Here is a 26,791-nt window from a genome sequence, read left to right on the forward strand (position 1 = left end):
AGCATGGCAGGGCACAACTACAAGCCATGCCTTTTGTTGAGCCAGCCAACACAAAGTGATTTCTTGGCACGAACGTAATTTAATACGTCTTGAAGAAACATCTTGAAGGAAAATCTACGCTGCCTTCCTTAGCGTTTGCTGCAGGAGGTTCAGACGCTGCGTGCATAAACAACGCGGGGAAAAGAGAGAAAAGTTGAGATGCCTGAGCCTGGGGGGTAATGGGACGAGGAATGCCCACCAGCCCTGCTTGCCGTGCTCCCAGAGGGGAAGGAGGGGAGGCGACGCTCCCCAGGGACCGCCTGCAACTCGGGCGTCGCTTTTGGGCTAAGCTCTTAGGGGCTGTGCTGCCCCCAGCCCAGCGTTACAAACCGCACCGCGCTCCCCGGCACGTCAAGCCCAGCCTCGGATCTCAGGGCTGAGCAGCGGCAGCAAGGGAAGATCAGGTAAAATCCTAGGGAAAACACGTCAGAAGGTTTTTAAGTTTCTGCTCCTTTCTGGATACCTCTGCTCATATCACCGGGTCATTCCATAAATAACGTCGGGACCCCGGACAAACCAAGCACTCGCCGGGATTTCCTAAAACAAAACCCTTCACCAGGCCACTAAGCCAAGGGCCATCTCTCCCCACCATCAGGCCCCGAGTTTCGCCGTCCTGCCCCCGGAACAGCCATTTCCTGGCATTTTAAAGCGGAGGAGGGGAGGGGAGGGCAGGCAGATGGCCCCCAGCTCCACGGCTCCTTCTCCTCGCACAGCTACGCCAGGGGCTTCCACCGAGACTTTTGGGGTTTATTAAGGAGCAGGAGCTGCGCCGAGCCCGGCCCCAGCCACACGGCCCTGGGGGCTCAGGGGTCAAAGCTCTGCGCTGCCCCAAAGCAGGCTCCCAGCCTGCCCACCCAGACAGGCTGAGACCCCCCAGGGCACCCCCAAACTCACCTGCAGCCCCCCAGGGCCGGCCGACAGCCAGCCTCTGCCCATGGGATCACCATAGGGCGACCCCCCCACCCCAAATCACCTCCCTCCTTCCCCCCACCCCCCAAAAAAAAACCTCCTTAACCACCACCCCCAAACCTCCCCCCTCCCCCCCCACCTCAAAACCTCCCTGTTCCCTCCAGACCCGGCCCTAAAACCTCTCCCTTCCTTCCCCCCACGACCCCAAAACCTCCCCACACCCCAAAACCTGCCTCCTCCTTACCCCGGCACCCCAAAAACCTACCTCCCCACAACCCGAAACCTCCCCAGTCCCCCCACCATTGCTGCCCACGGGCCCAGGGACCCCATTCCCCCCCCCCCATCCCCAAAATACCCCCACAAATTCTCCCCCAAACCACTCCCCAACCCCCATACCCCCCCAAACCCTCCCCAAAATATCCCCCAACCCCCCCCCCAGCCCCATCCCCGGCCCCCCCCCTCCGGCCCCACCTTGTCCATGAGCTTCCAGCACTTCTCCACCATCTTCTTGTCCACGGCCCCGGGCTGGTGGGGGCCGAGGTGGTGGTGGTGCGGCTGGAAGGCGTCCTTCATCAGCCCGATCAGCCCCCCGGGGCCCTTCTTCAGCGGAGCCGACATGAGCGCGGCGCGGGGGCGGCTCCGGGCCTCAGGCCCCGCGGGGAAAGCGGCCGGGGAAGGGGGCGCTGCCCCGGGCCGGGCCGGGCCGGGCCGGGCCGGGCGGGCGGCAGCAGCGGGAGCCGCGGAGCCGCGGGCGGTGGCGGTGGCGGAGGCGGCGGCGGCAGCGGGGGGCGCCCGGCTCCGGCCCCTGCCCCGCCCTCCGCCCAAGTGCCGCCCTCCGCGCGAGCCACGCCCTCAACCCTCCGGCCACGCCCTCCGCCGAGCGCCGATTGGTCGTTCCGCCCCCCCGCCCGCCTCGCCCCGCCCACTCGGCCGGGGAGGAGACGGCGGCTATTGGTCAGCTCCCGCGCACAGTGGCCCCCCCTCCCGCCGGCTCCGCGCAGGCGCGCGGGGAGGGGAGGGCGGCGCGGCGGCCATCTTTAGTGAGGGCGGGAGGGGGGGCGCGGGCCGGGGGGGGGGGGCGTCGCCATGCGTCGCCGGCGTCGTCAACGGTTCTCGCTGACAGCGGGCGGGCCTGCTGGGGCCAGGCCGCGCTGGTTTCCGTGTCTTGCAAAACAGAATTATTTCCCCTTTCTGAGAGGCAGCTTCCCTTTTCTCCACATGAAGACGTGCAGAAATCGGGAAGCGGGCGGCTGTGTTGCGGCAGGAGCTGCACCAGACCCTGCTGCTCGCCTCACAGTCACCCCTCCCACCCAGCCGCGTTGTGCTCCTGTTCTAACGCCAACAATAAAAGCTCTTCCCGCGTCCCGCTCCTCGCCCCAGGGGGTGTCCCGGGGTGGGAGCGGGGCAGGGAGGCCGTGAGACCGCCCCTGAGGTGGCAGCAGCCCCTCGGAAGCTGTCCCCGCGCCGCCCTCGGATCCGCTTTTTGGCCGCCCTTGCCCAGGCAGAACGCTGCTTTTGCGGAAGACAACCGGGGCTGGGACAAACAGGGGAAAGAAAGGGGAAAGAAAACACAAAAAACAGCAAATGCTGCGGTGTGGCCAACCTCGTGTGTCGAGCACAAGCACCCAGAGACAGGGGCTGCAGGCTGGAGGCAAACCCCACGGCGGAGCTCGCTGCTCTGCACCCCCCCCCCCCCCCGCTGCACCCAGTCACAGGGATCCCCCGGGGCCTCTGGGTGTGCAAACCCCCACAAAAAAAGAAAAAGCTGCCGTCCTGGCACACCCCCTGCCACAGCAGGGACGTGCCACGCTCCGCTGGTGCTGCTCAGCCCCTGCCGTGGCCGCAGGGCTCCGTGCTCAGGCTGTGTGCTGTCCCTCTAGCTGCCCACACACACCGTACACCATCCTTCTTGTGCCACCGGGCTGCTCCGCGCCGCCCTGGCTTCAGCAGCTTCTTTCCGCCCCAGTTCTGCCCAGGACCAGGGCTGTCCATCTGCTGCTGGCTCGTGATGAGCTCCTGCATGGAGCTGCGGCATCCGATGAGCAGGATGGCAGCATCCAGCACCAGACGCAGCAAAGTAACCCTGTATAAATCGGTTACAAAACTCCCCGTCTTGATTTTACAGCCTTTGGTAGAACTTGGTAAATATTTCTGGGACAGGCAGCTCCTTGTCTGGCTTTAATTACCTGGGCAAATTTTCCTAAGGATTATATTGACCTCAAATATGTCAACGTTTATTGAGGCCGTGTTCCTGAGGCTTTTCCCATTAGATGCTAATGGCTTCTGGCTAATAGTCAAGCCGGATTGACCACCGGAGGGTGCCCTGGCCAGCTCCAGGATACCACAAGTACCCGGGGAGAGGGCTGGGGAGGGTTACACCAGCTTAGTGGAGCCAAGCATAAAAATCACCGTGGCCCCAATCCAAAGAGATCAGGGAGCGTGCTTGAGCAATTGCGCTCCTGCCTATCATCTGCTTCTCTGGGCATGATTCACTCCAAGTCGCGGCTGTATTTACGTGCAGGACCTCAAGCAAAGGTTGCTTTCCTTGGGGACTGTCTCCTCCCTGCGGAAGGAGGAGCTGGGCACCCTTTGGGACTGCCCTGGCGGCAGCAGGGGATGCGGTGTCCTCGCCCAGAGCCACCAGCTCCCGCCGCCCTGCCCACGCAGCGAGGTCTGCATCCTGCGGAAGAAAGCACCTACACGCTCCTAGCTATTTGGGGTTAATCGCGTCCCGAGCAGAAACAACGGCCTGAAATCCCCTCCCTTCCTTCCTCTCCTCTTTTTTATAAAGAGGGTCAAAATCCAGCCGCGGTCCCCAGGGCAGAGCTCGCGGCAGCGAGCAGCAGGGTGTGCCGGAGGGGAGAGCCAGGGCAGGAAGGGAGGAAGGCGCTGGGCTCGCCTCGGGCTGCGACCTGGGAGCGTCGCCCTCCCTGCCCCATCCCCGCGGAGCCACCAGGCTGCCGCGGGACCAGGGCTGTGGGATGCATTTGGGATGGGGGCCAGCCGAGCCGCTGGGAGCCGCGGCCAAACCCAACCGGCTCGGTGCCGGGAGCGGGGGCGGCCTCGGGACCACCCCGGCGCTGCTCTGGGTGCGTGCGGCCCACGCCTGTGTCACGGGGGAGACATGCTCGGCTGCTGCGAGGCGGAGGCAGGCGCGGGGCCAGGCGACAACCTGCCCTCGCTGCGGACACAGTTGCTACAACAGCAGGGGTTGGCTTCAGGGCGGCTGCTGCGCCTTCAGGGACCCAGGTCCGTGCTAGCGGCGTTGCCGGAGGATGCCTCCAAAGAGCAAAGGGCAGGGGAAAAGAGGAGTGAAGCAGCAGAAAAAGAGAAGCGCAGCAGGTGAGTCTGGGGTCTTGCCTGCCTCAGGTCACCAGGGATGTAGCCCTCCAGTCCTGCCTCTGCTGCTCCCGATATGCTGATGAGAAACAGGAGGCAGCAGGGTCCCCAGGGCTCTGCGCAGCATCCTGCGCCCCGCTGCACCCTCCAGCCCATCAGGACCTGGGTGGGGAGGTTCAAACTGCCAGGCCCCAGCTTCCACAGACCTCTGAGAGTGGAAGAACACGTGGAGTGGGGTTTGGGAAGGGTCCCCAAACCTCTGTGCGCCAAGGACCCTGGCTGCTGCCCCGTCTCCACCGTGAAATGTCGGCCCTCGGTCCCGCATGAGTGTGCATCTCTCCAGGGAAGCCACTTCAAGTAAAACCGGCTACACCCTGACTCCGTGTCTGCACGAACGCAGCCCTGGCGCCAGCCTTTCAGCTGGAGGTGTGCCCCAGCCAAGCTTTCCCGGGGCGAGCATCCCGAGGCAGGCTGCCCCTGGGCCACCTGAGCCACGTGCGAGCCCTCGGTGTCCCTGGGCCGAGCCGCACCGACGGGCTGCTCCTGACTCCCTCTCTTCTTTCTCCCCTCTGGCTGCAGAAAGCCAAGCTGAAGCGACGTCCAGGAGAGCGGCACCGGAGGCTGACAGCCTGGGAGAGCACCGGGGTAAGGTTGGGAGGAGCCAGGGGCTGGGGCAAGCTTGGGAGCAGAAAAAGGGTTGGAAAAACTGGGTGTGGACGTGGCACAGAGCAGGGCACCCAGTGCACGGAGCCCCCCGGCTCCCCGTGCTTGCACGCTGCTCCGTGGCTGTTCCAGGGGTCGGATCCCCGTGGGTCACCCCCCCGGCGGGCACACAGACCCCACGGCAGCCCCGTGCCTCTGCCCCGCAGCTCCCTGGAGGGACACGGCCCGGTGGGCGAGGGCGGACAGCGAGGGGCTCCGGCGGAGGCTGCGGGAGCTGGAGCGGGCGCTGGAGCAGGCGCGGGACGACAAGAGAGACATGCACGAAGGTGAGGGAGAGGCGGGAGGGGGCAGACGCAGGGACCCACAGCTTGGGACGCCACCGAGCTTACCCCACCTCTCCCTTTGGCCCGTCGTGCTCAGCCCCACGCCGCCCCGGCGCTGGCCAGCCCCGCTCCCACCCCTGCCACCAGCGTGCGGAGGCTCCGGCCGCGCACCCAGCTGCAGAGCAGAGCACAGGGGAGACTCCCCGGGCTGCAGCAGCCACGGCCGCGCCGCTTCCTTTAGTGCTCGAGCAGGAGCTGAGCTGAGCAGAGGTGAAAACCTCAGCCAGAGGTTTGCGGTCTTCGCCACATGCAAAAACTCCGTGCTCGTTTTCGCTCCCCCACGCTCGGCGGGGAGGCTGAGCGTTCCCCCGACAGGGCTCCCTCCTCCCCGGCCGGACACGGAGAGGGGGCACGGCCACTGCGGGTGCACCAGCCTGCAAGGGAGATCCTCAAATCCCACCTTGCCGGAGCCCCCCCCCAGCCACAGGGGCTGGGTTCCCAGCTCGGGGACCGCCTGCCTGTCCCTCCTAGCGTCCCCTTCTCCTCTCCGTGGCTCCCAGAAATGAGCCGGCAGTACCAGGAGCTGCAGAGGCAGACGGCAGCCCACGGCCAGCGCCTGGAGGCGAAGGTGAACAGCCTGCAGGAGCAGCTCGGTACGGCCCCGGCACACTCCCCCCTTGCTGCTGGGATGGGGACGGGTTCTTTCCAGGGCACCAAAGCACATTTTTGGGGAGAAAGCGGGAGGTGGGAGCCGTTCGCCCTGTGCTGTCCGCGCAGCAGGAGCTGAAGGCAAAGCCTGACCCTGCTCCCAGCACATCCCCGAGCTTGGGAGGTGCTGACTGCAGAGGGGGTGCTGCGATCCCACCCTGACCCCAAACCCTGTGCCAGCCCAGGGGCAGGGACAGATCGGGCAGGGGCTGTGCCACACTGCCCGCTCCCTCCCACACACCACTCACGCAGTGCCAGCCTCCTGCACCCACGTGCTCAGTGTCCCCTGGCCCCAACCCCGCAGCCACCAGGCTCCAGGAGAGCCAGCGGAGCCACGAGGCTGCCACCAAGGCCCTGGCAGAGCGGGACAGGACCATCGCCCAGCTGCAGGGCAGGATGAGCGCCATGGAGAGGGAGTACGAGCAGATCCTCCACGTGAGTGGGGACATTTTTTGGGGTGGCTCCCCCTGGCAGCACCGTTTCCCCCCCCCCCCCCCTCACTGTCCTTTCTCCCACCAGGCCAGCCTGGACCTGGTGCTGGCCAAGCTGGCAGGGGCCAGGCAGCGCTGGGAGGAGCAGGGCACGGCCATCGCGCTGCAGCACAAGCAGCGCCTGCAGGAGTTCGGCCTCAACCCCCTGGAGATGTAGCACCCTGGGGACCCCCAGGAGGGGGTCATCAGCACGTGGAGGGCCCCCCAGCTCCACCTCCACCACCGCACCGGCTGGGCGACGGGTCCTGAGCGCCAGAGCCTCCGTTACACCACCCACGTCAACAGCGGAGTGGATTCGCGTCCTTTAATCCCACCCCAAAAGGGTGAGGCAGGAACGGTGCCGTGCTGGGGGCAAGATCCCACCCAGAGTTCGCAGAGGGCAGGAGCACAAGGAGATGTCCGTGCGGGGGCAGACCCGAGCCCGGCTCAGAGCTGGGGGGTTCCTCCAGTGCCCCGCGGCCTCCGCTGCTCCTTCTCTCCTTCGCCCGAGGGCCAGCCCCGGGCTGAGCCGAGCTCCAGGCTCCCCGTCGCCCCGGGTCATGGCGTGAAGGGCAGTACCTCGGCTCTCCTGGGGGCAATCCAGAGCCTGGAGCTGGGCGAGGGCTCGAGTGCCGCGTCCCTAAACGCTCCCGGAGGCATCGGGGCCGGCAAAGGCGCAGCTCTGCCTTCAGGTTGCCACTAATAAAAGCCTGGGGCCAGCCTCGGGCAGCGGAGGCGAGTCCGTGCGAGGTGCGATGCTGGCAGCCCCATCCCGGGCGCAGAGGCGCAGCGTCGGCCATCCCGAGCAGCTCCTCTGCTCTCCGGGGAGCCGGAACCGGGGGGCAGCAGCAGGCTGGACCTGGTGGGGCCACGGAGGCTGGGTGCTCCCGGGCCACTAGAACGCCTCGCGCAGCTGCCTCTGCTCCTCCTTGCGCGGGCTCTGCGGGGACACGGCGGGGACAAGAGGGCAGCACACGTCCACCCACCCCGCCGCGCTCCGCGGGTGGGTTCGGGGATCTTTCTGCTCGGCCCCTGTGGCCAAGGGGCCACGCAGCCCCTTCCCACCAGCCCCACGGTGCCAGGGAAGGACCAGGAGAAGCAGGGCAGGAGGATGCCAGCCTGGGAGCAGCGCGGCGAGGCGGGTTACCTGCGTGATGGTTATGCTGTTGGCAGCAGCCACCAGCCAGGAGCCGGGTCCCTTTGGTCCCACGTCGACGTGGCAGAGCCCAGGGGAGCCGTGGGGAGAGGGCAGGGAGGGCGTGCAGGAGCCCGAGGCAGGGTCGCCGTCCTCGAGGAACAGCAGAGGGGACAGCCCCATCTGGAAGAGCCCCACAGGTTAGTTGCGCGGCTCGCGGAGCTCCACGGCAAGCCAGGAGCCCTGGAGGGACCTCGCCACGCAGGTCTGGGGCTGAGATCCGCCCCATCGCCCAGCCCCACAGCGCCCCAGGGGTCCCCGAAGCGTACCGAGCGGTAGAACTCGTCGCTAGCGGGGTCGATGACCAGCAGCGTCACCCGGTCCTCGTGGGCGCGGATCCTGAGCACCGTCTGCTGGTGGTCCAGCCCCTCGATGCTCTCGCCGTTCACCGCCAGCACGCGGTCCCCTTCCTTCATCCCCGCCCGCTCGGCCGGCAGCCCGGCGTCCACCTCCCACAGGAACTGGCCTGCCGCGGCGGGGACGGGGGAGGGAAGATGCTCACGGAGCCCGACACCGCTGGATCCCCAAATGCAGCTGGGAGCAGCCCCCAGAACGGGCACGGGGCTCGCGGCTATCCCCGATTCTCCCCTCACCTATGGCCCCCGCGCCGTAGTCGTCCTCCTTGAGCAGGAACCCGTAGCCACCGGGGCCCTTCGCCATGTGCAGCTCGCGAGCTCTGTAGGGCAGCCAGGAGGTGTCTGCCGAGGCGGCCGGGGCCTGCAGCCCCCGCAGGCGGTAAAACTCCTCCACGGCGCTGGATGCCACCAGCAGCGTCATCTTGCTGCCGCTCTGCTTCAGCTGGAGGAGAACCACGGGGTGCTCGGCACCACGGGACGCTCGGCACCACGGCCGGCCCCGGTCCTGCACCCATCGTGGGAGGGCGGCACGCACCTTCCGGGCGAGCTGGGAGCGCGAGCAGCTCCTCACGCTGGCCCCGTTCAGCTCCAGGAGCCAGGAGCCCGTCGGGACCCCTGCTCGGTCCGCCGGGCCGTCCTGCCGCACCGAGAGCTGGAACATGCCCTTGTGTGCCTGCGCGAGGGGAAGGAGCGGGACGGAGCGAGCGGGCGATGCCACGGGCAGGTTTCCATCCCCGTCCCCGTCCCCGTCCCCTACCTTCCGGCCCCGACACGCTGAAGCCGAAGCCGCTTTTGTCCCTCTTGACGTGGCAGAGGCGCGGGCGGACGTCAGCGGGCAGCAGCTGGGCCAGGTCCCGGCCCAGGGCTTTGGCCGCTTCGTAGGAGTCGCCGTCCAGCACCGCCAGCAGCACCTGGTTCCCGCTGGCCTTGATCTTCTGCACCACCTGGACGGGGCCAGGATTTGACCCCGGAGAACGGGACCTCTCCGGCAGGGTCGGGGGGCAGCGGGGTCCCGCACCCTCTGCGCCCCCCGGGACGCTCGGGGCTTACCCGCCGGTGGTCCAGGTGGTCCACGAAGCGCCCGTTGACCTGCAGGAGCCGGTCCCCGTCCTGCAGCCCCCTGCGCTGGGCCAGCCCCCCAGCTCCACCTGCCGGACGACGTGGCCCTGGCTGCCCAGCTCCTCGTGGAGGCAGAAGCCGAAGGTCTCCGCACTGCCCTTGCTCAGGAGGTAGAAGCGGGGCTCCCCCGCGGCCCTCGCCATCTGCGAGGGGGGCACGGACCGTGAGCGGGGGCTGCAGGATGCTCTGTGGGACGGGGACCCCCTCCCCGTCGCCACGGGGTCTCCATTCCCCTCTGCCACACGCGCCCCGGGGTGCCCCCAGGTGCCCGGCCCCAACGCCGATGGGGGAACCCGCGGAGAAGGGGGGGGGGGTATTTACCCGTGTCCTCAGCCAGCGACAAGGCAGGGTTGTCGATCCCATCTTTTGGGGTTAAATTCAAATTTTCTGAAATGACAAAGGGCGGGAGAGGCCACGTTAGCGCAGCCCCGCCGCCTTCCCCTGCCCTCCCCAGCCCTGCCACCACGGGAGCCTGCCGGGACCACAGCTCCAGCACCATGGGGCTGCCCCTATCCCTCCCGAGCTGACGGCTCAGGGAAAAACCTTCCCAGGACCAGGAACCATGTCCCACACCGCCTCAGCACAGCCCTGTTACGGGGCCACAAGCCCCCGGCCGGGGGGGAGCTCAGCACTTACATGATGGACGTCCTGTCGCCCTCGAGCCCTGCAGGGGGAGAGGAGAGGTGAGCGCAGGAGGCAGCGAGCTGGGGGCAGACCCGCAGCACTCGGGGCTTGTCCGTGCAGGGGCTGAGCGTGCCGCGCCGGGGCAAGTGGGCTTGCAGAGTCTGAGCAGCCCCCCCGGGACTTTTGGGTGGGGGTGAGGAGGGTAACAAGACACCCAGAATTGATGGAAACCTCCCCACACACACCGCCCCAAAAGAAAACCTCCCCGCCTCTTCCAGCACAAGGACACCCCAAAACCCTGGAGAGGGGATTCCTGCCAAGCCCCCCCCCCCCCCCCCCCCAAAAGCCCAGCTGCGTTTTCCTGGCTGCCTGCAGCTCCTTCCCGGGGCCTCCCCGGGCTCTGACGCTGCCCTGCAGAGCCTGGGACGTGCACGTGGGGCAGGGGCTGCGCGGGACGAAGCCCTGCTGCCCCGGCACGTACCTTTCATTTGCTTCATGGCTGCAGCGAATGCGAGGGGGATCAAGGTACAGGGCGAAGTGGCAGCAAGGCCAGCGTCCCCGCCTCTCTCCAAGACGCCCCAGGTTTAATGGTTAAACAGCCCCGACGTCTCCCCTGCCCTCCCAGCCCCGGGGCACCGCTGGCCCTCGCCCAGCAGGGCTGGGAGCCGGGACCAGCACCCCGAGGGGCTCGGGGACAGCCCCCGGGCGTCCCAGCTTCCAGCCGCCCCCAGGGGCAGCCCACGGCGGGGAAGAGCGAGACCAGGAGACAAAGCGGAGCGCTTTAATGCCACCGAGGATTTCACAAGCAAGCCGGAGTCCTGCCCTGCCGCGGCTCGTCTCCAGGCCGGCAGGGGCTGGGACTCTCCAAGCCCAGAAGAAGAAGTCCCGTTTGTCCCTGGGCTCCGGGCGGTTCTCCCACGTTTTCAGCCTCGCCCGCGGATCAGGGCTGAGCTCCACGTACCCAGCGCCTTGGACAGCCTCAGCAGCACCCGACCGCTGGGCATCTCCCCCGGGGATAGGGGCACGGGCACCCCTGCAGCGTCTCCTCCCCGCCTGGACAGCAGCTCACAGGGTCCCCTGCTGGAGCTTCCCCAGCATCCTTTTGACCTCGCTCTCCACCCGCAGGAACTTGGCTTTCCTCCAGGGGTTGGCCGTCTGTCTCCGGCTGCTCTCCAGGTCCTGCAGGAGGAGGGCGAGGTGCTGGCGAACCCGCTCGCGGTCCCAGAAGGGCAGGTTCCTGTGCACGGTGTTGAGGATGCTGGACCAGTAGTCGGAGACGTCGGTGCCCGCCGTGAGGAAGACGAGCGCCCTGACGCCGTCCCGGTCCATGCGCAGGCTGTGCAGCGCCCGCTTGCCCTCCTCGCTGATGTCGTTGAAGTACAAACTGTGGGTCGAGAGGAGAAAAGGAGATGCTGGGGGGCAGGATACGGGGGCAGAGAGGGGTTCCAGCCCCTGCTCGCCGCCACCAGGAGGGACATCGGGCGGGGAGCTTCGCCCGCGAGCGGGCAGGCTGAACTCACTGCACTTTGTCCAGCGTGGCGTGCTTCTTGGCCACCTCCACCACGCGCAGGGCGGCCGCGTCCGTCAGGGCGTTGTAGCCCAGGTTGAGCTCCTGCAGCTGCTGGTTGTCGGCCAGGCGCCGAGCGATCTCCTCCACGCCCCGGTCCCCCAGCGCGGCGTGCAGCAGGACAGGCGGCTCAGCGAGCGGTTCCCCGCCAGCGCCTCGGCCAGGTGCCGTGCCCCCTGCGCGCCCACCGGGTTGTTGGACAGCCTGGGAGGACACGAGGTCAGGGAGCTGCCGAGGCTGGGGAAGGGGGTCCCGGAGCGGGGTGGGCAGCCGGGAGGGTTTGGGGCGGGGATGGGGGCAGTACTCACCGCAGGTCGCTCACCGCGCACTTGTCGTGCAGCAGCAGGGCGCGCAGCTCCTCGCAGGCGTCGGGGCCCAGGCTGTTGAGCTGCAGGCTGGTGCAGAGCAAAACGCGGCGGGTGCCACGGCCGAAACGCCGGCTGGGGGGGGGGCAGTTCACCCCGTCCTCCCCATCACCACCCTACCTGGGCTCCCCAGCCGAAGGCCCTTGAGGTTTCCTCCCCAAAAAGGAGCACACGGGCAGCCCCCCCAGCGCGGGGGCGGCGTCAGCCAACAGAGCCAGCGCCGGCAGGAGCAAGGGAGGGGAGGGGGACCCAAGCCCTGCCGGGGGGGCTGAGGGTCTCAGGGGGAGCAGGACCCCACCAAGCCCTCCCCAAGCTCCAGAGGCAGGAAAGCGGCGCCCAGCCCCGCTGCACAGCCGCGTCCATCTCTGCGAGCACTGCTCGCCACCCCCTGGGCGACGGGAAGACTGCAGTGCCACAAACGGACTGCGACGGACCCCGTGTTCCCCCCTGGGGCTCCACATCCCCTGCCTGGACCCAGCGGGGCGAGCTGCGGGGCGACGCCGGGTGGCACCGAGCAACGGGATGGAGCCCGCGGGCGCCGGGCGCTGATCGCGGCCCCACGGGAGGCTGCGGTGGGACTGCAGGTCCCGGCATGCAGCGCCCGAGCCGGGCTGCACAAGGAGCAGTGCACGACGGGCGCGTAGTCCTCGGGGGACTGCTCTGAGGACAGGCAAAGCATTCCTGCCCTTCCCTGCCTGCTCCGTGCCCCGGCAGAGGCAAGGGGAGCCCAGTCCTTGAGCGCTGCCCAGGGGAAGCAGAAGAGGTACTCACTGGAGGACTTTGCACCGCAGCAGGACGGGGAAGAGGGTCCTCAAGCTGCCGGCGTCCAGGTTGCAGGAGGTGAGGTTGAGCTCGTCCACCTCGTGGCACGCCGTGCCCATGACGGACGCCAGCACGGAGCACTTGAGGGGGGTCAGCTTGACGGACGAGAGGTTGACGGTCCGGAGGGAGCGGACGGCCTCGGCCGTGAAGCGCTCGTTCTGGAACTCGTGCAGGAAGAAGAGGTAGTCCATCAGCTCCGAGGGGGGCAGCCCCTTGCGGCTGTTCCTGATGACGGTCTTCTTCATGGCCTCGGCGATCTCGAAGGCCGCCAGGTTCTTGATGGAGCAGCCAGCTGCTCCAGGATGGCGCGGTTGCGGCGGGACAGCAGCCCCCCCATGAAGATGGGGAAGAGCTCGAAGACCTCGTCGTCGGGGGCCTCGTCGGGGTGCCGCATGGGGCCCTCCACGCCCAGGATGCTGGAGTTGATCTGGTCCAAGACGTCGTCGTTGTAGTAGTCCTCCTCTTTGAAGAGCTCCTCCGCCATGGTGCGAGCGATCGTGTCCCGGTCCTTACCGCTCAGCCGCGAGAAGAAGCGGGGGAAGATTTTGAGCAGGTTGAAGAGCACGGGCAGGAAGCGCAGGGGGAGCACCTTGGAGACGATGCCCAGAACCACGGCGGCGTCCTCGCTCACCTTCCCGATGAGCTCCGACAGCTCCTTGCCCACCTTCTGCGCCAGGGTCTTCTTCTCGCCCAGCACCACGTAGAGGGCGGCCAGGTACTCCTGCATGGCGGGGATGGTGAAGACGAAGGTGTGCTCCTTGCCCGGCTGCACGCACGGCGTGAGGAAGAAGCGGAAGACGTCGCTGCGGAAGACCTCCAGGAGGTTGAGCTCGCTTTCGGTCTTCATCTCCACCTCGAAGCACTGCCGCAGGTCCTCCTCCGAGAAGCAGGTCTTGCGGGACGTCACCCCCTCGTGGGCCAGCTTGCCCACCGTCTTGGCCACGTACTTCATCATGGAGATGTTGGTGGGGTCGGTGCTGTCCAGCACCTCCCCGCTGAAGTTGAGCCGCAGGAAGCTGGTGTAGATGCCGGTCAGGGTCTGGCTGGGCGGCACCATCCGGGGTGAAGTAGAGGAAATGCAGCGTGGTGCACACCAGCCAGCAGTACGAGGGCAAGAAGCAGGCGGCGGCGATCTGGTTCTGGCGCTCCAGGTTCCTGGAGAGCATCTCCACCAGGTTATCCTGCTCGCCCGAGCCCTCGCCGTCCCCTCCGCCGCAGCCGGGCTGGCTGAGGCGCATCTGGAAGTAGAGCTTCTGCAGGTTGGTGTCGGAGAAGAAGCCGCAGATCTCGGCGTAGCGCCCCACGTACTTGCCAGGGATGCGGCGCACGGCGGACGGGCGCGTGGTGACGATGATGCTGGCCTGGAAGCGGAGGGCCGGGTGAGCTGGGAGGTGTTCCCTCTTAGCCAAGCTCAGCAGGACCCCAAGCCTCTGACCAGGAGCACCCGAGGGTCCGAGAAGCTGCCGCCCTACGCGCGCTGGTTCAAAGCTTGCCCAGGCAAAGCGCGCAGAAGAGCTTTCCCCATCCCCTGCTAGACATAAATTAAATCTGGAAGGGCACAGCCCAGCAGGCAGGCTCCCAGCTGCTGCCTTCTTCGTTATCTCACCAGGCCTCCCAAAGACCCCCCAGAGCCAAATCAGCATGAAGCCACCTCGGGGAGTCCCTCCAGGGACGGAGGCTGCCCCTTGACTCACAGCCAAGCTGAACAAGGAGCAATGCACACGAGAGCCCAGCCTGAAGCATCCCCGGGCTCTCCCCAGCTTTCCTGCAGCACGGAGGAGCTGGAGGGGGGACACTGACCTCTGGCAGGAGGTACTTCCGCAGCAGGTTGACCACGATGGCAGAGGGAGCTATGGGCTCGCTGGGGTCGCAGCACAGCTCCGTGCCAGCCAGCCGAAAGTCCAAGTTGAGGCGCTCCAGGCCGTTGAGGATGAAAAGCACCCTGAGGTGGGAAGTGCCCAGAATGGGCGCCACGTCCCGGAGGTGCTGGTACTTCTTGGTGACGAGGCGCCGCAGGGAGATGGGGACGTGGCTGTGGGACAGGTCCTCGCAGGAGAAGGGGATGACCAGCTCGAAGCGGGGCAGGAGACCGTGGCACCAGTCCACCACCATCTTCTTGATGAGGGTGCTCTTCCCCGTGCCCACGGTGCCGTACAGCACCACGTTCTTCACCTGCCGCCCGCAGGCATCCACGTCGAAGAGGTTCTGGAGGCTGATCACCTGCCTGGAGGACCGCTGGAGCTGGTGCTGGATGGTCAGCTCGGGAGAGGGGCTTCAGGATCTGCTCCAGGGAGCTCTCCCGGATCACCGGGTCCACGTGGACCGCGTTCAGCGAGAAGGAAGGGCCGAACTGCCGCTCCTCGTTGGGCTGGTTGCTGAACCACGCAGCCAGGCTCTTCTGGTGCTTCTTGATGGCATCTGGGGAGAGAAAGGCGCTGGCAAGAGGAGGGCTTCTCGCTAGCAGGGACCACGCACAGCCCAGGAGGGCAGCAGCTCTGCAGGACCCCCCGTCCCCCTCCACGAGGCCGCACGCTCACCAGAAGAGGCCACGGTCCTCAGGTGGTCCAGGCCGTGGCGGGAGGAGCTGCGCTGGGCTGGGGGCCCCTGGGAGCCTCCTTGGTGGCGAACACAGCTCCTGGGACAGGAGGAGAGCGTCGGGAGGAGGGCAGGGGCTGGCAGCCTCGAGGGGCAGCGTGGGCAGGTGACGAGGGAGGGACGAGGAACCCAGGGACCCCACGGGGCTGGGGCGAGGCAGAGGGCTGGGCTGAACTGGGGAGGGGCAGGGGGCGGTTTCCAGGTGGGGGCAAAGCAGCGTGTGCCTGGGGAGCCCCGACACTCTGGGGGCACCCAGCTGCGTGGTGCTGTACCTGGGCAGGGAGCTGCTGTCCCCGCTGAGGATCTTCCCGTGGAAGGAGCCGCCGGCAGCACCTGCGGGGACACAACGTGCTTCGGGGTCGTGGACAGCGTCCCCCAGCCCCACAGGGCTCACAGCGCCCCGCTCACCGCCTTGGCACCCCGCGGGGGTGCCCCCACGGACCCCGCTGTGTGGCCGGGGCGGGCGTCCAGGGGGGACGAGGTGACCCCCAGGAGCGGGACGGATTTGGGGTCACGGCCCAGAGGTGCAGCAGGGGCTCACCTGGCAGCGAAGCAGCTCGCAGGTACGGCCCCAGCCGGGCCCAGGGCAGGCAGCCCCGTCCCTGCACGGCCCGGGACATCCTCTGCGGGAAGAGAAGGGTCAGGCAGCGAGGTGAGATGGGTGCTGGGCAGGGCAGCCCCCCCCCGGGCCCCCTCCCCACCGCCGGCTCCTGCCACCTCCCGGCCCTGCAGCCGGCAGTCGCTTGCCCGGGCTCAGCCCTAACAGCGTGGCAACACCCGGAGGAGTGGGGCGGGGGGCAAAAACGTTGGAAAAAAGGGGAAAGTCGGGGGGGGGGGGGGGGGGCTTCCTCCTGCCGGACCCCCCCGCTGGGCTTTTCAGAGCTTTCCCATTAAAACCCCAAAAAGCCCCGCTCCCGCTGCCCGTCACCCGCCGCGGACAAGAGGCTCAGCAGCCCCCCCCCCCCCCCCCCAAACCCCAACCCCGACCCCCGGGACCCCCCCGAGGACATCCCCCCCCCCCCACGCCCCCGCTGTCACCTCCCGCGGGGCTCCCCCGGGACCCCCCCGACGGCTGCCCCGGCTCGGGAAGGGCTCGGCGGAGGGCGGCGGGGACTTCCTGCGGCCCGGCCCCCCCCCCGGCCCGCCCCGTTCCGCCCCGTGTCCCCCCCCCCGGCCCGCCCCTGTCCCCGCCCGGCCACCGGGAGCAGCGCCGGGGGGAGCGCGCCCCCGCCCGGAGCCGGGGATGCGTCGGGGACGGGGCTCACCGCGGGGACCGGGGGGGGGTTTGGAGGGGATTTGGGGAGGTCCGGAGGGTGCTGGGGGGGGGTTCAGAGGGTGCTGGGGGGGGGTCCGGGGGCGGCTGCAGGACGAGCTTGTGCAGGGTGTGCAATGCACGCGTGTACGGGCACGCAGCCTGACGCGGTCCCGCAGGGTGCGGAGCTGCTCCAGCGCCCCATAACGTGCTGGAAAATCCCAGAAAACACCCAGAAAACCCCAGCCTGCCCCCCCCCCTCCCCCCCGTGGCTGTACTCGCATCCCAAATGTCCCCCCAGAGCCTATAGGGGTGTGGGTGCCCCCCCCCCACCCACCCACCCCCAGCACCCATGGGCCACCCGTCCCCACGCCGTACGCAGAGGGGGGAGGCAGCCCCCAAACACGCCATAAATACACTATAAATATAGGTTTTATTGATGTGTGAAACCCACGAGAGTACAGCCGGCAGCCCCCGAACACCGACACACGCCGCGACGCCTCCGCCTGCTCCACGGCCCTCCGGACACTGCTGAGCACCGCTGGGACCCCGGCACACGCCGTCCCCACGGGACCCTCACCTGCAGGCAGCCCCCGACTCCCCCCAGAGCCCGGGGCTCGCTCCCACCTCGCCTGGGTCCGGCCAGGCCACTGTAGGGGTAGCAATGCCCCGGCCCCACTGCGCAGCCTCCCCCCGGCGAGGCAGCAGGAGCTGGGCAAAACACCCCCTGCGCCCACCTCCCTTGGCCTCCGAGCTGCTGCCTCCCCGCTTTTTTGGCGAATGGCCCCAGGGGGCACGGATTAAAAGCTGCCCCCCCCCCCCCCCCCCCCCTCCCCCCTTACCAACACGGCACGGCAAAGGCTGGAAAAGCAGCGGGGTGCTCCGTGGTGGAGGGCTGGGAGGGAAGGTGGGCACGCAGAGCGAGAACGAAACACGTTTATTGCCTGATCGGGGAGGGGGCGAGACCCTCCCTGCGCTCCCCGCTGCCCCCTCCAGCAAACCCAAAGGGATGAGGGGGCGGCTGCTGCTCCTGTGAGTGTGCCAACGGGGCCTGGCCATGGGTGGAGGCGAGGGGCCGGATCCCTGCGCCCCTGCCTTGGGGTTGACGGAGCCACGGGCAGGAGCTGAAGCAGGTTTAGAGGGGGTGGAGTGCAACCGGCGCTCCCCAGGAGCCAGAGCCACAGCCGGATCCGCGTCCTCGTCCCTTCAAAGTGCATGGCAGGGGCAGGGAGGGTGCAGGAGGGGAGAGGAGGCGTGGGGGAAGAAGCCTGCTCTTCTCCATCACGCTCCTCGCGATTATCCAGCCGCGTTCCCTGTGGGGATGCCCACAGATGCAGAAGCACCCCCGGTCCCGTACCCCTGCTCTCATAAAGTGCATCCTTGCTGCTGCGTGCCCCCCACAGCGCCCAGGACAAGCCAAGACCCAGCTCAGGGACCCCATCCCCACACCCCAAACCCCCCGGCAGAGCCGTTCTCCAGCTGCAGAGCTCACCCCAGCGCTTGTCCTGCTCACCCTGGTCCCCAGGCTGCGAGCAGCAGGAGGCAGGGCCCACGTCAAGCTGCTCCATCAGCACCTCCTGCCGCCTCGGTATCCACACCCAGGGGAAAAGCCCCAGCCCAGCAGCACGCACCCCGTGCTGGGCAAGGCTGAACAAGCCCCAAAAGCAGGGCAGAAGCGGGGCAGCAGTCCAAGAGCCCCCACAGAGAGTGAAATGGAGGTGGGTGACAGCCCTGCAGCTCCGCCACCCCCTGGTGATGGCGCAGACATGGGGGTGGGGGGTTTGGGGGGGGGGACGGGTCCCCCCTCCCCATGCCCCCGGGTTCGCAGCATCGTGTCCAGGAGGCAGCAGCGCTCCAAGCCTGTGCAGCTTCACCGCAGGACGTGGCACGGGTCAGGGGTGAAGGAGGATCCAGGAACCGAGGGGAATTTCAGGAGGGACAGCAATAAGTCAGCCGAGAGCCCTTGGGGAAAACCCCAATGCTCAGCAGGGGAAGGGCACCGGGGCACGTCCTGCCGCCAGCCCCTCGGTGCAGGAGAGCCCCGTGGCTACGAGCTCCTCGTGTCTGTGCCGTCCAGGCAGGGGAAACCCAGCCCTGCCGCGTGCCCATCTGCATCTGCCATCCATCCGCCCGCTGCCAGCTGGCCCCCGCGGTGCGGAGCAGTCCCAGCACGAGCCAAGAAAAGCGAAGCAGAGCCTCGAGGATATTGCTGAAGTCCGTCCTTCGCTCGGTGGTGCCCCGCTGCTCGGAGCGTGCCGGCAGCAGCCTGGCACAGCCTGCGCTTGGAGCCAGGGCCGAGCTGTGCCCTCCCGTGTCTGTGCCCACCAGAAAGCAGCGGGTTCCTGGTGGCATCAGCGCAGCCCCGTGTCCTGGCGCCAGCACAGCAGTGTGTGCGCCCCGGCCTCAGCTCCGTTCCTTCGGACGGGCAGCGAGGTGCCCAAATGCCTTCCCTCCGCGAGGGGTGACTTCGGTGGAAGCCGCCAGGGACCCTTGCCAAAAGGGACCTCATCCAAAAGGGACCTCATCCGGACACCAGTGCCCAAGTGCAAAGCTGTTCCCAGCACCAGGCGCACCCGACGCGCACAAAAACCGTATCCGCTCCAAGACCTCACCTGCTTCCAAGCCCCGGCGCTGCTGGGACCCGTTTCTGTGCGCTCCTACCCCAGGAGGGTCCCACTGCCGACGGGGCCGTGTCCCATCGCCTCCTCGCGGGCAGCACGCAGGCGGTGCTGAGCAGTGCCGTCCTCCCCGTCCTGCTGAGACGGCCGCAGTGGTGCCAGGGAAGGAGAGGAGGGAGGCACAAGGGAAGGGCTCGGGGCCAGCCCCAGCAACAGAGCTCCTGCGACGGCACGGTGGGGACCCCAAATCCTCCGTGCGGGGTTTGGTGGGACCGGTCACTTCTCTCCATGTTGGTTGCTTTATCCTCTTGGCTCGGATCCCAGAGACAACAGGGACCAAACACAAGGCTGTCTGAGGTCTGAGAGCCCTGTCCCAATCCCACAGACCCTACCAGGTCCCCAGGTCTGCAGATCCCCTCTGAGGATGGATCCAAGCAGCAGCAGCACGAGAGAGCCCCAGCTTCTCTGCCCTGCTGACTCCCCTTCCTCTCCATGCAGGCTGGAAGCAGGGAGGGTTAAAATAAAAATTAAAAAAAAAAGAGGAAAAAATAAAAAGAGGGGGATCTAGGCCGGAAGGAAAAGGGGATGCAGCAATCTCTGTGGCTACGGCGGCAGGAAACACGAAAGCCTTGTGCAACTGGGCCTGTTGAATATTCGGGCTCCTCTCCATGCTGAGGCACGTGCTGCCGGCCTGGTGCTCCGGGGGCTCGTGATGGCTCTGCGGGTGTCCCCTCCTGGCACGGAGCAGCCCCCCCTTGGCCCCGTGGGACCGTCCCCGGTGCCCCTCGGAGAGGGGCAGGGCGGCCGGAGGGGCCCCAAGCTCCGTGGGGCCCCGGCAGTCCCAGGGGAATGAGGGTGGCAGGCGCCAGGGCTGTACAAAAACTTTTGCGATGAAGAGTGCGTGGAAAGGTTTAAAACAGTTTTCCGAGATGTCTCAAAACCCTTCTCGACTGAGCCAGGCCTGGCTGGCACCCACCGACGGGGCCCGGGGCGCCGGGTCCAGCTGTGTCTGTCCCCAGGCCAGGCCCGGGAGCGGCACCGGGGACCCGCGGCCCCTTTATCTCTCTGACTTGACCTTGTACCTGAGCACCAGGTAAGCCAGGAGCCGCAGGATGACGAAGAAGATGCCCAGGATGAGGAAGTCCAGGTAGAGCTTGGCCTCCTCCACGTCCAGCTCCTGCAGGATCTTGATGGGCTTTTGGAAAGGGCAGAAGTCCTCGAGGCACTCCAGGTCCTCGCGCTCCATGGCGTAGATGGTGAGGATGACGCCCTCGAAGCCGTACCTGGGCAGAGCACACCACACCACGTCACCTCGTGTCACCACGTGCCCCTGTTCCCCCCCCCCCCCCCCCCAGCCCCACGGGGGGGCAGCTCCCGGCCACAGCGCTGGGTCCCACCTGACGTAGGAGACGTAGGAGCTCCACTGCAGGTAGGTGGGGATGGTCTTGAAGCTGACGAAGAAGCCCGAGAAGAGCAGGACGGGGATGGCGGTGACGGGGCCCACGAAGGTGGCCACCTGGGGAGCACAGCCCGCTGGGTGCCGCCCACGGCCACGCCGCCCGCCTACGGGCCCCCAAACCTGCTCGTGGGACCCCCTGCGACCTCCCCCCACGCCCCAGGTAAAGCCAAACCCCCGCCTGACCTGCAGCGAGGTGGAGGCAGCTCCGATGAGGAGCCCGAGGGACTGAGCCACCAGGGCCGTGGCGGTGGCCAGGGCAGAGAAGAGGAGGAAGCGCGTGGCTTCGGGGGCTGGCCCGTCATCCAGTAGACGATGCTGCAGTAGGCGATGGGGCAGATCACCTGCGGCGGGGAGAGAGCCCTGCTGGAGCCACGGACCCTCCCCGGGGGACGCAGAGCCCAGGGACCCCCCAGCCCGGGGCGTCGGGGCCGTGTTTCGGTGCTCACCTGGAAGGGCCACGTCGGCCATGGTCTTGGCCAGGTAGTAGGCTTTCAGGCTGTACCAGTAGTTGAGGTGCTCCCGCAGGAACACCGACATCTCCTGGGGAACTGCGGGGAGGGAAGGGTCGGCAGAGCCCCGGCCCGGGCTGCTGCAGCCCCTCTGCCCACCCCGGTGGGGGCGAACGCCCCCCCCCCCCAGCAGCCGCCTGCCTGCGGGCAGGAACCCGAGCGGCTTCACCGGGGGAAAAAAACGAGGCCGAGTGGGGAACTCGGCGCGTGGAAAAGTCAGCTGAGCTGGGGGGTTTCAGCCAGGCTTTTTGAGGAAGTGAGAGGGAGATGCAGCAGCTGGGAGCACAGCTCCACGGACCTTCTCTCAGCAGGAAGAAAAAGTCCTGAAGTCTGCTTTGGGCCAGACAGTAAACAAATGGCAACGCTGCAATACGCTCCGGGCGATCCCAAATGGAAGTTTTCCCCTTTTCTTGGATTTTTTTTTCCCCTCTCCTGCCCAACTTTCCCCCCTTTCATCCAGCTCAGCCCTCCCCATCATTCAGCACCCCCGCCCCAGGGCCGGGAGCTCCTTACAGGTGAGGATGGTGGGCATCAGCGCGGCGAACATGAGGAAGAGCATGGAGAAGAAGAAGAGGAAGCCGGTGTTGTTGAAGACTTTGCCCGCGTCGTTGCCGATGTGCAGGTAGAGCAGCCCGATCAGCACCCGATGCAGATGTGGGACATGAACCGCAGGTGGGTCAGCACCTGCGGGCACGGGGGGCGCGGGGGCTCAGCGAGGCAGGGCCCCGGCCCCGCAGCACCCCGGGGAGGCAGAGGACAGCCTGCCCCTTCCCTTCCAGGGAGAGCCCTGGATGGACTCTCTCCGCCCGCCCCCCGGCAGCCCCCCTGCCCTCACCGTGTCCCGCAGGATGCAGATGAAGGTTCTCTTGAAGAGGATGCAGAACTGGGTGGAGGTGCTGGTGGCGAACGTGTGGCTCTCGATGTGGTCCACGTCCTGCAAGACCGCGGGCAGGTCACAGACGTGGCTCAGGGACAGGGGTCATCTCCCAACAGGGGACCCGATGCTCCCGGGAGCCCCCGCTGAGCACCCCGCAGCGCGGGGCAGGCAGGACGGAGGTGTCCCAGCCGGGCACCCTGGGACCTGCGCCCCCCACGGCTCCAGGAGCCTGCTCTGCTCCCCGCTCACCGCCACGCAGTGCGCCGGGCACGACGGGTCGGCCTTCTCGGGGCTGCTCTTCTTCTCGGCCATGGTGCACATGCCGTTCTGCACGGCGCGGAACAGGACCGGGTTGAGGTCCCCGTACTCTCCTGAGGCCACCTCGATAACTGCAGAGGAGGACAGGACCCCCGAGTGGTGCTGAGCCAGCCCTCCACGTCCCCTCTGCTCCACCACGACCCCCAGGGCAGAAGGTGGGAGCCCCCTCCCCGTGGTGCTGTGCCACCCGGCAGCCCAGCACCAGCGGGGGGACGCGGGCAAGCCCTGTCCCCTTGGGGTTTGGACCTCGCCACCCCAAAAACACGGCCCAGGCTGGGCGGGGGGGGGGGGGGCACTCACTGAAGTCGGCGGGGTTGTGGTACGTGGGGCAGTGGAGGCCGAGGCCCTTCAGGTAGGGGATGAGGTTGGTCACGAACGCCTTTGAAGATGCACTGGCCCTGGCTCAGGATGTACAGCTGCGCAGAAAAAAAGCAAATCTGGCAAGCACGGAGCAGCGGGGGCACCTCTCTGCTCCTCCCCACCCGTGGGACACCTTGGCCAGACCCCCACCAGATGCCACGCACCCCCAGGGTAAAAACTGCAGCCCCCCCCCCTCCCAGGGCTTCCCTCCCTGGCCAGAGGGGGCCCCCACAGCCCTGGGGGGGGGGGGGGGCCCGTGCCCCGTCCCAAACCTTGTCGAACATCTCGAAGAGCTTGGCGCTGGGCTGGTGGATGGTGCAGATGATGGTGCGGCCCACGCCCTGCGCCAGGGAGCGCATCAGGGACACCACCTGGAAGCAGGAGGCGCTGTCCAGGCCGCTGCGGCCACGAAGGGTGAGGCAGAGGAGAAAGAGAGAAGGGAGAGGTGAGAGGGGGAGAAGGACGTCCCAAAGACACCCCCCCCCCTCCTGCAGGGCACCCCTTTCTTTCAGGCCCATGGAGGAGAGCACCCCGCTGCAACCCCCCTGGGGGTCCCCACAGCCCCGCTCGGATCCTGAGGGGTCCCTGGCGTCCCCTGGTGGGGCCAAGCAGCGCTGGGAGCCCCGGTCCCTGTGGTCTCACCTGGTGGGCTCATCGAAGAACATGACCGGGGGGTTGTTCACCAGCTCCAGGGCGATGGCCAGGCGCTTGCGCTGCCCCCCCGAGAGCGAGATGGTGCGGGTGTAGGAGCACTCCAGCAGCCCCAGCGCCGTCAGGATCTCGTTGACCTGGGGGCACAGCCTCCTTCCCACCGCGGTGTCCCGGGGACCCTCGCCCTGTCCCCGCCACCTGGGGGTCCCTCAGCACCCCCCCGGTGCCCTCAGGGCGCTCCCTTCCCCACTTCCCCCATTCTGGGGCGAGACGAGAGGCCCCGAGCCCACCTCCCTCAGCGCTCACCAGCTCCTTCTTCACCTCCTGCTTCTCGCTCAGCTTCAGGTTAGCGGAGACCTGCGGGGGGAGGACGGGCAGGGCGAGACCACGTCAGGCCCAGGGGCATCCCGATCGATGTCGGGGGGCCACAGCTCACGGCGAGGAAGCGAAGGCGAGCAGGACTGGGTCCCCACGTCCTACTGCCAGCGTGGAGGCCCCCCGCAGCCCCCCCCGGCGCTCACCATCATGGCCTCCAGCACGGTGAGGTGCGGCAGCAGCATGTCGTCCTGCATGATGTAGCAGGACATCTTGCGGAAGGGGCTGCGCAGCTCCCGCGGCCGCCGTTCACCAGGATCTGCCCCTTCATGCCCGTCTCCCTGCGGGACGGAGGCGCCCGGGGACGGATGCAGCACAGGACCCCCGGCCCCAGCCCCGCTGCATCCCCTCAGCCTCACCTGTAGCCAGCCAGGATGTTCATCAGCGTGGACTTGCCGGCGCCCGAGGGCCCCATGATCCGATGAGCTCCCGCTGGCAGAACTTCCCTGACAGGCATTTGAGGAGAGTTTGTACCCTGGGGGGGAGAGAGCAGAGCGGGTCCAGCTTTTAGGATCAGTGCAAGGGGACTGCGAGAGCATCCCGGCACCGGGAGGACCCCAAGACCTCCACGTGCTGTGGAACAGCTGCTGTCACTTCTAGGGGGCTCTCTGCCCCCAGTTTTTTGCTGGTCCTTTCCAGCGCTTGAAAGAGACGTGCCCTAGACGATACCACAGACCAGGAAACCCCCGGGTCAGGGAGTGCAGCCTGCTGAGGAAGGCCACCAGGCTGTGACACGGTGACATGTTGTCCCATCCCGGAGGAGGGGGTGCCATGGGGCAGGCAGAGCCCCCAGGCCCGCCGGCTGCTGCCTTCATTGGCATTCACGCTGTGGCGCCCGGCAGCAGCCACCGCTACTCAGACCTGGAATTATCTCTGCTTTAGGCGGCTGATTAGCATTTTGTGGCAGCAGGAACGCGACAACGCGCCGGGCAGCAGGGAACGAGCACAGCCCCAGGCTCTAAGGAAATGCCCCTAAATGCAGCCCCAGCAGGGGAGCTGTGGTTTGTGGGGTGCCGGGGCTACGAGGAACCACGGACCAGGTCCGGGCACCTCTCCGTTGGAAAAAACACCCACCCCACGCCCCGTGGCTGCAGCTGGCTTTGGGTGACGCCAACACATCCATCCCTGCCCGCAGAGTGGGGCAAGCCTTGGGGCCAGCCTGGCGCACGGTCCTTACCCCACAATAAGGGGGGCAGCCCCTCTCCTGGAGCAGGGATCCGGCACCGCCAGCACCCCCCCCCCTCCCCCCGAGCCCCCAAACGCACCCCTGGGGTCCGGGCCGCCTGCACCCAGCAGCACCCCGGGGAGAGGCGCAGCGGGGCGCGGGCAGGGTGCCGTGCGCGACGGCAGCGGGGCGAGCGGAGCGGCCCCGGCGGCGCGCATGCTGCTCACGTCGGCGCCACTGCAGCTTGCGCAGCGGTTACTCGCGTTCATTGACTGCCAGTAACCTCCTGCTTCAGCACCCGGGGCCGGATCCCGGCCGACGGCACCGCGCTCCTCTGCGTGCTCCAGGGGAGAGGAGCATCCTCCCCTGCCGCCCCAGGACCCAGCACCCCTCGGCGCGCTCCTCGCGCCCCAGCCCCCACCGGTGTGCACCCCAGGACCGCGGGTGCTGCGCCCTGCTCTGCCCCAGGCACCCTCAGCACCTCGGTTCAGCCTCCATCTTGCGCTCCCCAGCATCCAAGAGGCAGAGCTGGCCCTGGGGCTGGGTCCCGCTGCCGGGCACTGCCTCAGTTTCCCTACCTGCAAACCCTCGGGGCTGAGCGGGGGCGTCCTGGGGTGCGCAGACCAAGGGTGCAAGGTCCCTGCCTTCCTTCACCTTCCCCAGATCAGCTCCCCCCTGTCTCACGGGCTGCCTGATGGCATCCCATTAAGTGAGAGAGCTAATTAAAGCAGACTACCACCCACCAGCTGCCATCCGCCTCCCCTCTCCCCTCCTGAGCTCTCGGTCGGAGTCACGCACGGGGACAGGGAGCACGGCCCCGGCTGCACAGGGGGCTGCCGGAGAGGACCCCCCCCCCCGCACACCGCGCACCCCCTCGCCACACCGGGGCACCCCTCGGGTCTCCCGCAGTTGGCACAGCAGCCACCACACCCTGAACCGCTGCGCTGGGGAGACTCAGCCATCCTGGCTGCCCCCCTGCCGGGGAAAGTGCCCCGTGTGCCCCATACGGCCCCCAGGATGGGGTCTGGTTTTGGGCCAGGCAGCCACAGGGGACAGCAGGGCGAGCGGCTCCAGCATCTCCCCACTGCTGAGCACAACCTCCCGCAGAGCTGAGGCGCTCCTTTTGGGCAAAAAAAGGGACGGATCCAGCCAAGACGACGATGCCGGGGACCTGGGAGAGGTCAGGCAGCGGGGCAGAGGTGTGACAGCCCCGGGTCCCCCTGCCCGGCCCGCGGCCCCTACCTCTCTTCCTCCACCAGGAGCCTCGCGCACGGAGTAGGACAGGTCGATGAACTCGATGTTGACGGGCCGAGCGCTTCGGGAGGTGGGAGAACCTCTGGGCCTCCGTGATTTGTGGTGGTTCTCCACCTTCTTCAGGTGGGTGGTGAGCAGCGGGGCATCCGGGGGGCTGGCGTGGCACACCGTGTCCTCCAGGGCGATGGAGACGCAGGCGGGATCCATGCCCTTCTCTGCCATCGTGGCGCTCTGGGGGAGACGCGCGGGGCGGACGGGATCGCCGTGGGCCCCTTTTTTTGGGACCAGGGACCCGTTTCGCCTCCCCGTCTTTTACCAGCACAGCCCCAGACACCAGGCCAGCACCAAACCGGCGTCACCACGGTGTCACCGGCTCCATCCCCGCTCGGCTCCGGGGCTCTGCGGGTGCTCCTGGCCCTCTCTGCAGCATCGCGGGCCGGGATGCCGGGTCCCCCTGCCCGAGCGGGCTGCGCTCAGCACCCTCCCACCCACGGGGGCTGGGACCCCGAGGCTTTGCTAACCTGCGTTTTGCTGAGCCGCAGGCGGCTCCCGGCCGCAGCTGCAGTGCACGCACGCAGCCCCTGAAAGGCGAGGACGGCCTCGCGAGGAGCTGCGCCGAGATCTCCCCGCTGCAGGCAGATCCCTGCAGGGCTTGGGGGGGGGGGGGGGGGGGGTGAGAAAAAAATAAAAAAATAAAAAAATAAAAAAATACCAGCCCCAGCCCAGCCCGGGGGAGAAAAGGTGGGTGCGAGGGCTGCAGGATCCCCCCGCCCACCCCCTGCAGCCTCAAGCTTTGCGCCCCCCGTGCTTGGGGGGGGGTCCATGCCGGGGGTCTCAGGGATGTGGGGGGCACGGAGCG

The 26,791-nt window shown here is 67.7% G+C and overlaps 4 protein-coding genes and 1 pseudogene across 5 annotated transcripts in view; 2 read left to right on the forward strand and 3 right to left on the reverse strand.

The window, feature by feature from the left end:
* THY1 (Thy-1 cell surface antigen) overlaps positions 1-26,791 on the forward strand; it is a 44,462-nt gene that overhangs the window by 7,225 nt on the left and 10,446 nt on the right. The gene's annotated exons all lie outside the window — the stretch shown is intronic.
* CCDC153 (coiled-coil domain containing 153) lies at positions 4,224-6,629 on the forward strand. The gene is made up of 6 exons (XM_035555921.2): positions 4,224-4,290; positions 4,867-4,932; positions 5,157-5,276; positions 5,834-5,926; positions 6,286-6,416; positions 6,501-6,629. The coding sequence occupies exons 1-6, from the start codon at positions 4,224-4,226 to the stop codon at positions 6,627-6,629; spliced, it is 606 nt and encodes a 201-aa protein (XP_035411814.2).
* Positions 7,198-10,749, reverse strand: LOC118252508 (Na(+)/H(+) exchange regulatory cofactor NHE-RF4). The gene is given in 13 exon segments (XM_050715025.1): positions 7,198-7,391; positions 7,599-7,769; positions 7,916-8,112; positions 8,240-8,444; positions 8,538-8,670; positions 8,756-8,946; positions 9,053-9,144; positions 9,147-9,255; positions 9,257-9,264; positions 9,443-9,491; positions 9,493-9,508; positions 9,758-9,785; positions 10,707-10,749. Coding segments are annotated over 13 exon segments (1,287 nt in total). The 3' UTR covers positions 7,198-7,346.
* The window catches only part of LOC126913550 (NLR family member X1-like), a 129,433-nt gene continuing 113,229 nt past the window's right edge, over positions 10,588-26,791 (reverse strand). The window contains 12 exon segments of the mRNA XM_050715019.1: positions 10,588-11,129; positions 11,266-11,434; positions 11,437-11,516; positions 11,621-11,707; positions 12,449-12,791; positions 12,794-13,565; positions 13,567-13,860; positions 14,300-14,770; positions 14,772-14,917; positions 15,037-15,134; positions 15,367-15,427; positions 15,636-15,717. Of these exon segments, the coding sequence (XP_050570976.1) occupies positions 10,811-11,129; positions 11,266-11,434; positions 11,437-11,516; positions 11,621-11,707; positions 12,449-12,791; positions 12,794-13,565; positions 13,567-13,860; positions 14,300-14,770; positions 14,772-14,917; positions 15,037-15,134; positions 15,367-15,427; positions 15,636-15,714 (2,919 nt within the window). The 5' untranslated portion in view covers positions 15,715-15,717 and the 3' untranslated portion in view covers positions 10,588-10,810.
* LOC126913551 (ATP-binding cassette sub-family G member 4-like) lies at positions 20,022-26,154 on the reverse strand (annotated as a pseudogene).

The sequence above is a fragment of the Cygnus atratus genome, chromosome 22 (genome assembly GCF_013377495.2).
Source record: "Cygnus atratus isolate AKBS03 ecotype Queensland, Australia chromosome 22, CAtr_DNAZoo_HiC_assembly, whole genome shotgun sequence".
Classification (NCBI taxonomy): Eukaryota; Metazoa; Chordata; class Aves; order Anseriformes; family Anatidae; genus Cygnus; species Cygnus atratus.